Source organism: Balearica regulorum, chromosome 1 (genome assembly GCF_011004875.1).
Source record: "Balearica regulorum gibbericeps isolate bBalReg1 chromosome 1, bBalReg1.pri, whole genome shotgun sequence".
In the NCBI taxonomy this organism is placed as follows: Eukaryota; Metazoa; Chordata; class Aves; order Gruiformes; family Gruidae; genus Balearica; species Balearica regulorum.
In genome coordinates, this window is record NC_046184.1 from 218,441,762 (window position 1) to 218,452,631 (window position 10,870).

General features: G+C 45.4%; 1 protein-coding gene across 2 annotated transcripts in view; it reads right to left on the reverse strand.

The window, feature by feature from the left end:
• The window catches only part of NUP98 (nucleoporin 98 and 96 precursor), a 39,338-nt gene extending 28,678 nt beyond the window's left edge, over positions 1–10,660 (reverse strand). For both annotated transcript variants that reach the window (XM_075742707.1, XM_075742706.1), the window contains exons 1-9: positions 10,524–10,660; positions 6,916–7,018; positions 6,047–6,148; positions 5,676–5,855; positions 4,879–5,018; positions 3,700–3,807; positions 2,871–3,054; positions 1,160–1,323; positions 245–382 (exon numbers count right to left, since the gene is read on the reverse strand). In XM_075742707.1, the coding sequence (XP_075598822.1) occupies positions 245–382; positions 1,160–1,323; positions 2,871–3,054; positions 3,700–3,807; positions 4,879–5,018; positions 5,676–5,855; positions 6,047–6,148; positions 6,916–6,988 (1,089 nt within the window). In that variant the 5' untranslated portion in view covers positions 6,989–7,018; positions 10,524–10,660. The remainder of the gene's footprint in view (positions 1–244; positions 383–1,159; positions 1,324–2,870; positions 3,055–3,699; positions 3,808–4,878; positions 5,019–5,675; positions 5,856–6,046; positions 6,149–6,915; positions 7,019–10,523) is intronic.
• Positions 10,661–10,870: the final 210 nt, after the last annotated feature.

Consider the following 10,870-nt stretch of genomic DNA (forward strand, 5'->3'; position numbering starts at 1 on the left):
TCTCTTGCTGTCTTTTATTACTTGAGACATTACTTGCGAAAAAATTATTTCTGTAACACTAGTTCTATTATGAATGTTTATATTGTATCCCTCAGTTCACACAAACCCACACCATCTTTGCATCTTAACTCTTAACGCTGCTTTCGTGGAGGTCACTGCCCAGGAACAGGACTCCAAGGCATTTGGGTTTATTTTCATTTTTAAAAATTCTTTTTATATTTTTATTATTAAGGTACAGACATACCGAACCGCCAACACCAAATCCTGTGTTAGCTTGTCCAAAAAGACCAGTTCCGGTTCCAAATCCCGTACCAGCGTTTGTACTGGCAGCTGTTCCAAAAAGGCCTCCAGGCTGCGAGGGCTGGGTTACCCCAAAGAGACCCTACAAACAGGAACTCGGTTAAGATATCGCAGCAATGCTTTTCCAAGTCTAGCGCTGATGATAACAGAATGAACACACAAAGTCAGTTAATAAAATGATGCTGCAACATTATCCCTTCTGCTGGGGGAAGAAGACTGAAGAAAAGCATTTCAGAAGCTTTAGTCATTATTCAAGAAATTACTTAGAAAAAGAAAATAAAAAAAATTCAAAGAATTTATGCTCCAAGCTTCAATGGATATTGGAATTTCCTCATCACTAAGTGAGGGAGATGCAAAAGAAACATTTCACAGTGTTTTCTGGAAGAAGTCACAACCTATTCAGAAAGAATTGGTCTGTTTGGAGTCAAAGCCCCCAGCTATGCAACAAGTTATAGCTACATAGCATCTTTCTATCGAAAGAGTCCATGAATGCTGCTCAGTCACCAGCAAGTACAGAGTTGTTAATGAATTATCACAGAATGTTAGTAATGGAATTATATTATCTGTGTGAACATGATCAGAAATACTTGAATTGATAGAGAGTAGACTGCTTAAAGAAGGGAATAGGAAAAGTTATTTGTTAAAAGTTGCATCACTGTCCAATTATCATGAATGAATAATCCTGACTGGCAAGAAGTTGCTAGCTCAGACAGCTGCATTCAAAGCTTTGCATCCTAGTTTTATGAAGCTGTACCACAATTTGAGGAAGATCCAAATCACTGCATCGCAGCCTCCTGTGTCCAGCTGGAGTAGCTATACCACAACTTACACCTTTAAGGGTTCAAAGAATTTCTCTTACCATTGTGTTGGTGTTTGGCTGCCCCAGAGTGCTGGTATTCCCCAAAGAAAAGCCAGTGTTCTGCGTCGTTGTGGCTTGACCAAAAGGTTTGTTAAACAGACTTGTAGTCTGAGATTGCTGACCAAAAAGACCCCCTGTCGTTCCTGTTCCAAAGCCAGTCGTACCTACAACATATAAACATATTGGTTAAAAAACCCTCAAGTATTTATCCAAACTCACTACGTTTCCACACTCAGCATGATCAAACAGGAAAAAAGATGCTTCAATTCAACAGAACAGCAAAACACCCAGCACCATCAATACAGCACGGCACCTGCACTCTGATGATTTGTATTAAGTTACTTCATCAGGTTCTCCTTGTCCTGGAGTCAGTGTGAGCATAACACCCAAGAATCACCAGCAAGTTTACCTCAGATAGATCTGACCAAAAAGATACCAGCTTCGATACGGTCAGTTTGCTCTCCACTGTACCAAGAAAACCATACCAAGAGCGCCCAAGAAGAGCGCACAGGGCAAGACATGGGCAGGCAGGCAGTGCCTCACGCACTGGCTCTGTTCTATAACCCACACAACTACTACAGCAGAAACTTCAACCTGAACTTCAAACACCTCCTCCTGTTTTCTCCCCAATGGAAAAAGGCTGTTTACACACAAGCTTTTGCTCCCCCTCATCGCTGCTGCTGCTATCTCTGCAGGACCAGGTGCTTTCTTGGGAGGTGACTGCTGGAGAAATACAGGAAGGCCAGCACAGCTGCCAGGGCGGGCAGTCCCTGCAGTGAATGAGCCGTCCTTCACCAGGAGCAGAGGAATACGGCCACCTGGATGCTGATCTTTCTCAAGGAGAGCAGCTCACCTCAGCCCACATGGTCCTCAAGCAAGCCCAGAGATTAAGCCCAGCAGTGCCCATCACAAAGGACAGACAATTCTAATCCAAGACAGTGCGGCCTTTCTTACAGCAGATAGTCTACAGACCGTAGGATTTTGATCTTCTGTTCACACTCCAATTCCACAAATACAAATACCTACTTACCTTTGGTTTGCAGTAGAAACTAGTAAAACCAGAATTTGTATTTGAACTTTTCAGCACTATTTGTTTTACACTAAGTTCAAAAGGGTACAACTGGTTAGCACAACTGACCTGCAACTACCAGACACACAAACACTTAGTAAGTTTGTTATTTCATATCTGGCTTTTACTTTTTGACCAAGGATGCTAAAATGGACAGTGTGAAACCAGGACAGCACAACATACAACAAGTCCACGTCCTAACCCTGATCTACTGTGGAGAAAAGCTCCTGGCAAAATCTAGTTAGGCTACTATAAATTAAGTTGGCCATTTCCAGGGAATTTATGTTCGCTCATTAGTGGAAGTAGAATCTTGACTTCACCACTAACCAACCGATGCCATCACCCTACCGATCATCAGCAATTTCCTGGTGGTTTCACTGAACCGTGTGAACTAGCTGACTAGCCAGATGCTCTAAGGAACTGTCTTCCAGCAAAACTTGGGGGGTGCAGAGGAAGTTTGCAAGCCCTTAAGTCAATAGAAATTTCTACAGCAAAGAACCCGATTAGTGAATGTTGATAATACAACTAGCAAAATTCTGAGCTCACAAGTGTTTCCTCATCTTTAATTACAGAATTTTAAATAGCTTAACAGAATATTTGTTTATCCGGTCACAGGAACGACAGGGGACGGGCAGTACTTACTGGTTCCAAAAGCAGTTTTATTCTGTCCGTATGAAAAGCCTGTGTTGGTAGTAGAAGAGCCAAAAAGTCCTGTTGCTGTACTTGACGTAGCAGTAGAAGACCCAAACAAGCCCGCGGCTGCTCCTGCTCCTACAGGATTTGAGGGCCCTTTCCTATTTGCCTGGTAGTCTTCTAAACGGAGTTCCTAGTAAAGGAAAATCCAGTTGTCTTTACACAGGATAAGGTCAGAACAGTGTCATTACCATGTTCACACAGCACTCAAGCTAACTCTGGGACGAAGATACCAAGAAGAGCTGTAACATCTACATTTTTAAAAAGAAGGATACCATAAACAGGACCTAAACTGAGAGGTACCTCTGCAGTTCATGTTTGGGCTTCAATTTACTTCTCAGAGCTTTTTCAGATCTTTTGAGTGGAAAATCTGTTTTGAAGTATCAAATGAGTCCTGACTGGAAAGGCTTCAGGGTTAAATGTTTACTATAAACTAATGTTCCCAGACATCTCAGTTTTGTCCAAGATTCTGCCATTATCTCAGCAGCATAGGACTGCTCCCAACAGGATCTCTCACCCTTCTGGTATAGGGCAAGATGGAATTTCAGCTCTTCAAAACCAGCAGTGTTAAGCATTTAAAGCCAAATGCAATTAATATGGCAACACATTACGTGTTTTACGCAATGTCACCTCTCTTCTGCAAGTGTGCAGATACTGAAGGTTGTACGCATATTAATGAGCACAGAAGATATTTAGTACAGTCAAAAAAAAGCTCCACCAAACCAACGCTAACGAACAGCCAAACAATGTAAGCATGTTTGAACACTTATTCACTGACCTCGAGGGATTTGCTTTCATATTCTTTCATAGCAGTAATACATTGGTGCTTGGTATTGATGTTAGTGCTTACTCCAGATTTTACCATAGTATCTGTACCAGTCGGTGGCTGCAAGAGAAGAGGCGAAGGTATAAAACTTAAAATCCAGATAGACTTTCGTTAATACAGTTAGTACTCTCTCGGCAGATGCTGTTAAAGTCTAAACTTAGCACAGGACCTGAAGCAGTGCCTTACTGTTATCTGTACAGCCGCGGCCTCATCCACGGACGAGGCACCTTCAGTTAATGAATAGTGGAATTTACCCCAGCAACACAGCACAATTCAGTTTGCAGCTTCACTTGAGAAGTGGTTTACTTAAATTTGTGATACAAATCCTCTGGCTACGTGTGGATTTTGTTATTCCCTCCTTTTTTCACTCGTACTATGAAAGCATACATTAATGGCCCTCAGACTGCCCAAGTTATCACCACAGTTCTGCCTACGTCCTAAAATAACCCAGTCTCAGTCTGTTGACTCCGCTCAGTTTAGAAATGAAGAGAGCAGAGATTTGCACGAAGAAGTATTTGGGAAAAGAATGCCTCTTTCCAGCAGGTATCAGTTACCCCATCTCCATGATGGCTTCCTTTACGAGCCACCCTCCATTTTCAACTTTCAAGACGTTATTCAACCCTTTCTTAAAGGGAACTCATCCAGAAAACACACAGGGGATCAATCTTCACATTTCAGTTTACGCTTCCAAAGCCATGCTGACTTACGAGATAATCGCATTTATTTTGACCCGTTCACCCTTACTGCTGTGAGCATTTAGCGTTGATCACCCTGAATTCTGTGGCACTTCCCACCCTCCCGAGGAGGCTCGATTTTAAGAGCTGCTTTACCTCTTCAGCTTTAACACAGCTGTAAACCTAGCAAGTCTAGATATGGCATTACTCCTTGGTGTTTGAGAAGTTTGTCAAATTCAGAATAAAGAAAAGGCTAGTTAATTATATGTCCTATTTCTGCTGCAACAGTTCCACTAAAGGGGATGTTTTCAAATCATTTCAGAACACCACATACTTGCATATTAACCACTCGGTTTTTTCAGCTCAGTGACCAAGACAGTACTTTACACAAATAACTGCAAAATGTAATGCTTCCTACAGTAAACGGACTCGATTAAGAAGGAAAACCAGAACTTACATTAAACTTAATAGTCGTGCCAGTTGGAGCAGCAGTAAAACTAGTTGGGCCAAAAAGAGATCCAGATGTACTCCCAAAAGGATTGGAAGTAGTGTTAGTGGTTCCAAAGAGACCTCCGCTGCTGGTACTAGTTCCAAAGTCTTAAAAAAAATAAAAAAATAAAAATATCGGTACTAAAACAAACCTTAATTTTAAAACTTAAACCCAAATACTTTATTCAAGTTATAAAACAGTTTGGAAATGAAATAAATCACTAGAAAAAAATTACAGCAGTGCTGGAAACCAATATTCTGCTGTAGAAGACTGCCCAAAAGTCATCACTCCAGGAAATACTACAATAACCACAGCAGCCAGTTTCATTCTACTCCTGATGATGCTAAGAAAATCACGTGTACAAATTATGTACTTCTCTTCTCAGAAAGGTCTGCAAACAGTTGCTTCTGCTTCGGGGAACTACATCAGAGTTTAAGAGGCATTTCAAGTGTTCCAGTGCCAGAAGCAAACCCAACTATAACTGCTCTACAAACAGCAGAATAAAAAGCTAAAATCAAGCAGCACCAGAAGGTATTTAACAACAGAAAATGCCAGCTGACTACCTTTTTCAACTTATTTTAAAACTCATGGCTAGAATCACAGCTACAGATTTTGTAGCTTATTAGGCTCACTCTTGGGTACTGTGGACCACAATAACGCCACTAGAACCTTCAGGAGAAAAAAACCCACCAAAACCCCACACTAACGCACTCTTCAATCAAAGAAAATAAGCAATGCTCGAGAGACACAGCAGTTTTACTCACTTCCAAACCCAGCTGGCTTATTCTGTGCAAAGGCATTATTTTGGGATGAGAAGAGGCCTCCCCCAGTGCTGGTAGTTCCAAACAGGCTATTTGACGTCCCAGTTGATGTTCCAAACCCAAAGCCAGTGCTTGTGGAGGAGGTGGCTGGCTGATTAAATGTAGTCGAACCAAATAATCCTCCTGAAGACAGAAACTGACTGTTAATTGTCTGCAATCATCAATTGCTTGGTTGGGGTGTCGGTTTTTTTGTGTGCGTGGTTCCCCCCCCCCTTTTTTTTTTTAAATTTTATTTTACACTCCCCCCTCTTATTTCTTAATAACATCCTTCCTTCAGGACTGCATTCTGCACTACCACCATAACACAGCAATACCTGGTTTCGTCTGTGTACTCCCAAAGAGGCCTCCAGTATTATTGTTCGACCCAAAGGCTGATGTTCCAAACGCTCCTCCACTTGTAGTACCAAAGCCAGCATCTGAAAATCAGCATCATAGTTTAGATGAAACCATATTCTAAACATGTGCACTAGAAACTCAATGCTGACACTGCCTTTTTAACTTTCCAAAAAGAAATTTGTGCACAACTACGTGTCTGGGATACGCGAAGTGGTACAATTAATACTTGCACAGAGCTCTTGAAGCAAAAGGCTATGATATTTGAGTGAGGCACTTCTACAGCATGCACAGACACCCCTCTGCAAGGTCTCTACCACTCTGTATGGCACCTGGAAGTTGTTCTTCTCATACCTTGCTTTAGGAGCAATACGGACAGAATTACTGTGTTTCCTTCCTAACAAACAGAACATATACACCAATTTATAGCCTGCTTTCATGGCTAAAACCTCACTCACTGGGGTATTTACACTGTGTATCTCCAGAAGACACTCCTCAGATTACATGCTTTTTCCTTCCAAGTCTTCCCAACAAATTCAGTCCTGACTGAAAGAATCTCCCCCCCATCCCCAGCAAGACAACCTTCATCTAAGCATTTGAGTTTCCGCTCCTTTTAAAAAAGGACTGTTCGTGGAATCCTGGTATCTACCCGAGTTAAAAGCTTGTGTCAGTGGAGAAGCCCAGGGCTCCTGGACCCAATTCACAAGCCTGCTCCCTATCACTGCAGGGACCCGGACAGCCTAGCAGCCCCCCAATTCCATCACGCACCACCTCCATCTGATCCTGTAGCTGCACCTCGAGGAAAAAAATAAACTAAGTACAGAAAAGTCAGTTTGGATGCATTACTTACTTTGCCCAAAAGTTGAAGTTGTCCCAAAGCCAGTGCTGCCTCCAAACGGAGTTCCAAAGGATTTGTTAAACATTTTCAGGATATATCAGGTTTTCCCCCAAACCTGGAAAAAAAATTCAGCTTTTCTTTAAAGCTTATCTTGAAAACACATTTTTCATCTTCATCACTGTTGATGTAAGCAATCTAATTTGAGTACTTAATGCCAGAAAATGCATGGCAGGCTGTTTAAGTCACACTAAGCAATTTAAAACACTGTCAGAGCCCTGAAAGGGACAAGAACGCTAATACTTCTGTGACATCACAAGTAAGCTGCCTCCCACCCTTAATTATGGCTGGATTTTCTGTATGTCTTACAGACTGACAAAACTAATATATGAAACTACTCCCCTGATACACGTGTTCTCAACAAAACCCTCTAGAATGTCTAACAGCACTTCCCACATCTGTTTCTACCACATTTGATCCACACCAGGCAAGACAAACTCGGTTTTGCTCAGCCATCTCAATGCCTGAACGAGTGTCCCACCGGAGCACTTCTCCAAGACAACGCGGAGGGATTCGCTACAGCTGTTTCTGCGACACCCCTAGGATTTTCTGTGACTGATTTTCTGTTAAACTCTATTTGCCAACAAGGCAAGAAGGGGAAGTGTGCTGCACAAGAATTACAGGAATACACCTTCCACCTGCTTCCCCTTTATTGGTCACGGGGCTGCACCGGGATTTTCTTAACTTCTTAGAAGTTGTTGGTTATAAATCGTCAGTGAAGTTCTACTCCATTTAGGCAGGGGCCCAATTTACCTTTACAACACTCATGGTTTTATCTACAGATATATGTAGTAACACTACCTCACTCCAACCTCTTCTCCAAATACAAACACAATGTTACAGCTTTTTTCAACAAAACCAACCAAGCTAAAATAAAACCACCAGATCCTTAGCTGTACTCCAGAGAAATCTGTAGTCTTTTTCTGTACTGGGGCTAACATCTGTTAGCCAATATTATCCAGAAAAAAATTCATTGTTGGCAGTGTTAGCTAATTCACAGCAGGGCAGAACTAACAAGTTTAGAAAATTCTAAGACGTGGCCCATACCGAGAATAGTTACAAAGCACTACTTACTATCATTTTAAGATAACACTTTTATGTTACGACACACTAACTTTGAGAATTTCAGCATTTTTTAAACTCCATTTAGGTTTTCCAGGAGGCTCAAAATCCAGGATAGCAATACACTCCTACCAGGTATTCTCCATTTGGTTGCCAACAATTTAAATTAAACTAAAAAACCCCACCTTCACCTCTGCCCAGGTTTGACAGCTTCCCTATAGCTTCCTGATTCCAACTCCTTTTATATCCCCCTTGCCAAAGGGAAGCACGCGCATACCCTGTGTACTGTCCAGCACAGCCACTCCAGAGTGAAGCCACTAAATCTACCTGCCTGTCCACGAAACCCTAAGTATTTGTTTTCCCCAAACCCCATACCACCTTCTGGGAACAACCAAATCCAGATTTCTAGCAGCCGTAGCTACCCACCATACATCTGCAGCCACCCCAGTACTACCGGAGACTAAAACAGTCAAGAGCAAATCCGTATCCGACACTTTTATTAAAAAGTAACTAAAAAGATATTTTGGGTAATCTTCAACTATTCAGAACAGCAGTACGTCACAATTTTGTGGTGTTAAGAATCTTCCCACTCACACGTGCAAGTCCTTACGGACTTCCTTACACACATTAAGAATGCTTTAAATATGAGAGTGCTTTCTTTCTGGTATAAGAAAGAAAAAGCTGCTCTGACGAACTATCAGAACACCCTAAGGCTAGAGCTGCCTCCTGGAAGAGCGTGCTGCCTGCCACACAGCAGATTCCTTCCACGGGCTGCATCCCACAACACACCCCAGCCCCAACCCCTCTCCCCCCAACACCCGTGCCACCTACACACCCCAGCTCTTCCGTAAGCACATCGCCTTTGCGGCACCAAGGCTGCTTTGGGTTTTCCAGCAGAACCTGGCTTTGGATAGCAGGACAAAACGCAGAACCACCTCCTGTTCGCTTCCCCAAAATCCCACCTTTGTGCTCCAGCTCGACTGTATGTGGCTTCCAAGAACATCCACCCCCCCACACCTCCTAGTACTCCACGATTTACTCTCCTTTTTACTACACCACATACTAGGATGCCTTAAAAACCCCACCTATCCTTTTACATTGGTAAGATAAATTTTATCCTGACACCTGATGTGCATGCAGTCCTCGAACTTTAAACACCCACCTCAGCTACATTCTTCTCTATTTCTGTGGGGTTTTTCAGCTCACTTTGCCCCTAAGCAAGTCTCACTGGAAGCCAGATACAAAGTGTCCACAGAGTTTTCAGTTTTGCTCAGTCTTCTGACTCTCAATCTTATTTGCAATTCATAAAACCTCTGTTCTTTCACTGTTCCCCCTATTTATGCCACTGATTTTTTCAAAGTCAGTATATTGAGGATTGTTACATGCCAAATTCTATTTCAGAAGAAATCTGAAACACAATTTTCTAAAACAGAAGTCATTAAAAGAGTTCACCCTCCCTCATTTTCTTTCTTTCACTCAGATTTGTGAGTCCCTACCACAACAGAACTCGGGCTTTACGCAGTCACCAATGGCATGAACGCATCAGAGCCCCTTTAGCCCAGGCCAGTAGCGGGAGGACACCGCACAGAGAGAACGGGCTCACGACTGCACGCGTGAAACATTGTACTAGTGAAACGTGCCCTGAGCTGTCCCATGGAAACACACCCACAGCCCCTGACGGCAGGAACACCACCACCAGCCAAGAACCGAAGGAGAGCTGGAGCAGGATTAATAGAAGTTGGGGTTTTTGTACAGCATCCTCTCCCACCTGCTGGACACCATCCCCAGCTGAAGAGGAGCCACCCCTCGCTCCTGAAGGAAAGGGCTCTAGTTACAGTTTTACACTGACATTACGGAAACCTCCAGAGAAACGCGATTAATCCATTAACAAAACTTTGAACAACTCTCCCCGTAGCCGGCTGGTGTTTACATCCCCAGACTCCCACCGCAGTTAAGACCCCGGAAACGGGCCCGCCGTTACCCCGGGCTCCCCCGTATACAAGACGCCCTTCCCCTGTGCTCCCCCCGCCGTACCCCCCGCGCAGTCCCCCCGGCCTTCCCGGCTCTGCCGCCTCCACCAGCTCAGTCCAGCGCAGACCAGCCCCTCCTGCCCCTTGCCCGTAAGCACCTCCGTCAGAACCCGGAATGCGAAACCAAAACAGCCGAAAGCCCCCAGAGCCGGGCGGGGAGCGGCAGGAACCGGCTCCTCACGGCCCCGCCGGGACCCCAGCAAGAGGGGCGGGCGGAGCGGGGCCCGGCCGCGGGCTCCCACCCGCCCCGGCCCCCAGACACCCCTTTCCCCCGCTTCGCTCCCTGCCGAACGCTTCCCCGCGGCCCTCCCCGGGCCTCTCAGCCAGCCACACGGGGCCCGTGGCCTCAGGCCGGCCCGGTCTCCCGGAGTAAGCGCTACGGAACAAAGGCCGCGAGGCGCCTCCGCGACCGTTGCGCGGCTCCGGCGGGCAGGAACGAAAGCCCCGGCGCCCCTTCCCCCCGGTACTCACCACGGGCGCCACGGAAGAAAAGGGGGAGCGCGGGGCTGGCCGGGCCGGGCCTGGCCTCGCCGCTCCCGGGGTGCCGCCGCCGCCGCCTCACAGGAGGGGGAGGGAAGCTGCGTCACAACCCGCTCCGCGCGCCTCCCAGCCGCCCCCGCGCTCCGCCACCGCCCGCCCCATTGGCTAGCCCCGCCCCCGCGTGCCGGCCGCCTATTGGCTGCCGCTCTTTGAAAACGAGGCAGCTCCCCCTCCTCCCCTCGGGGAACGGCGAGTGCTTCTCGCTGATTGGGTGAAGTAGCGCTTTACGTCTGCCGCGCTCTGAGCGCAGATTGGTGTGACGCACGGAGGGGGTGGGG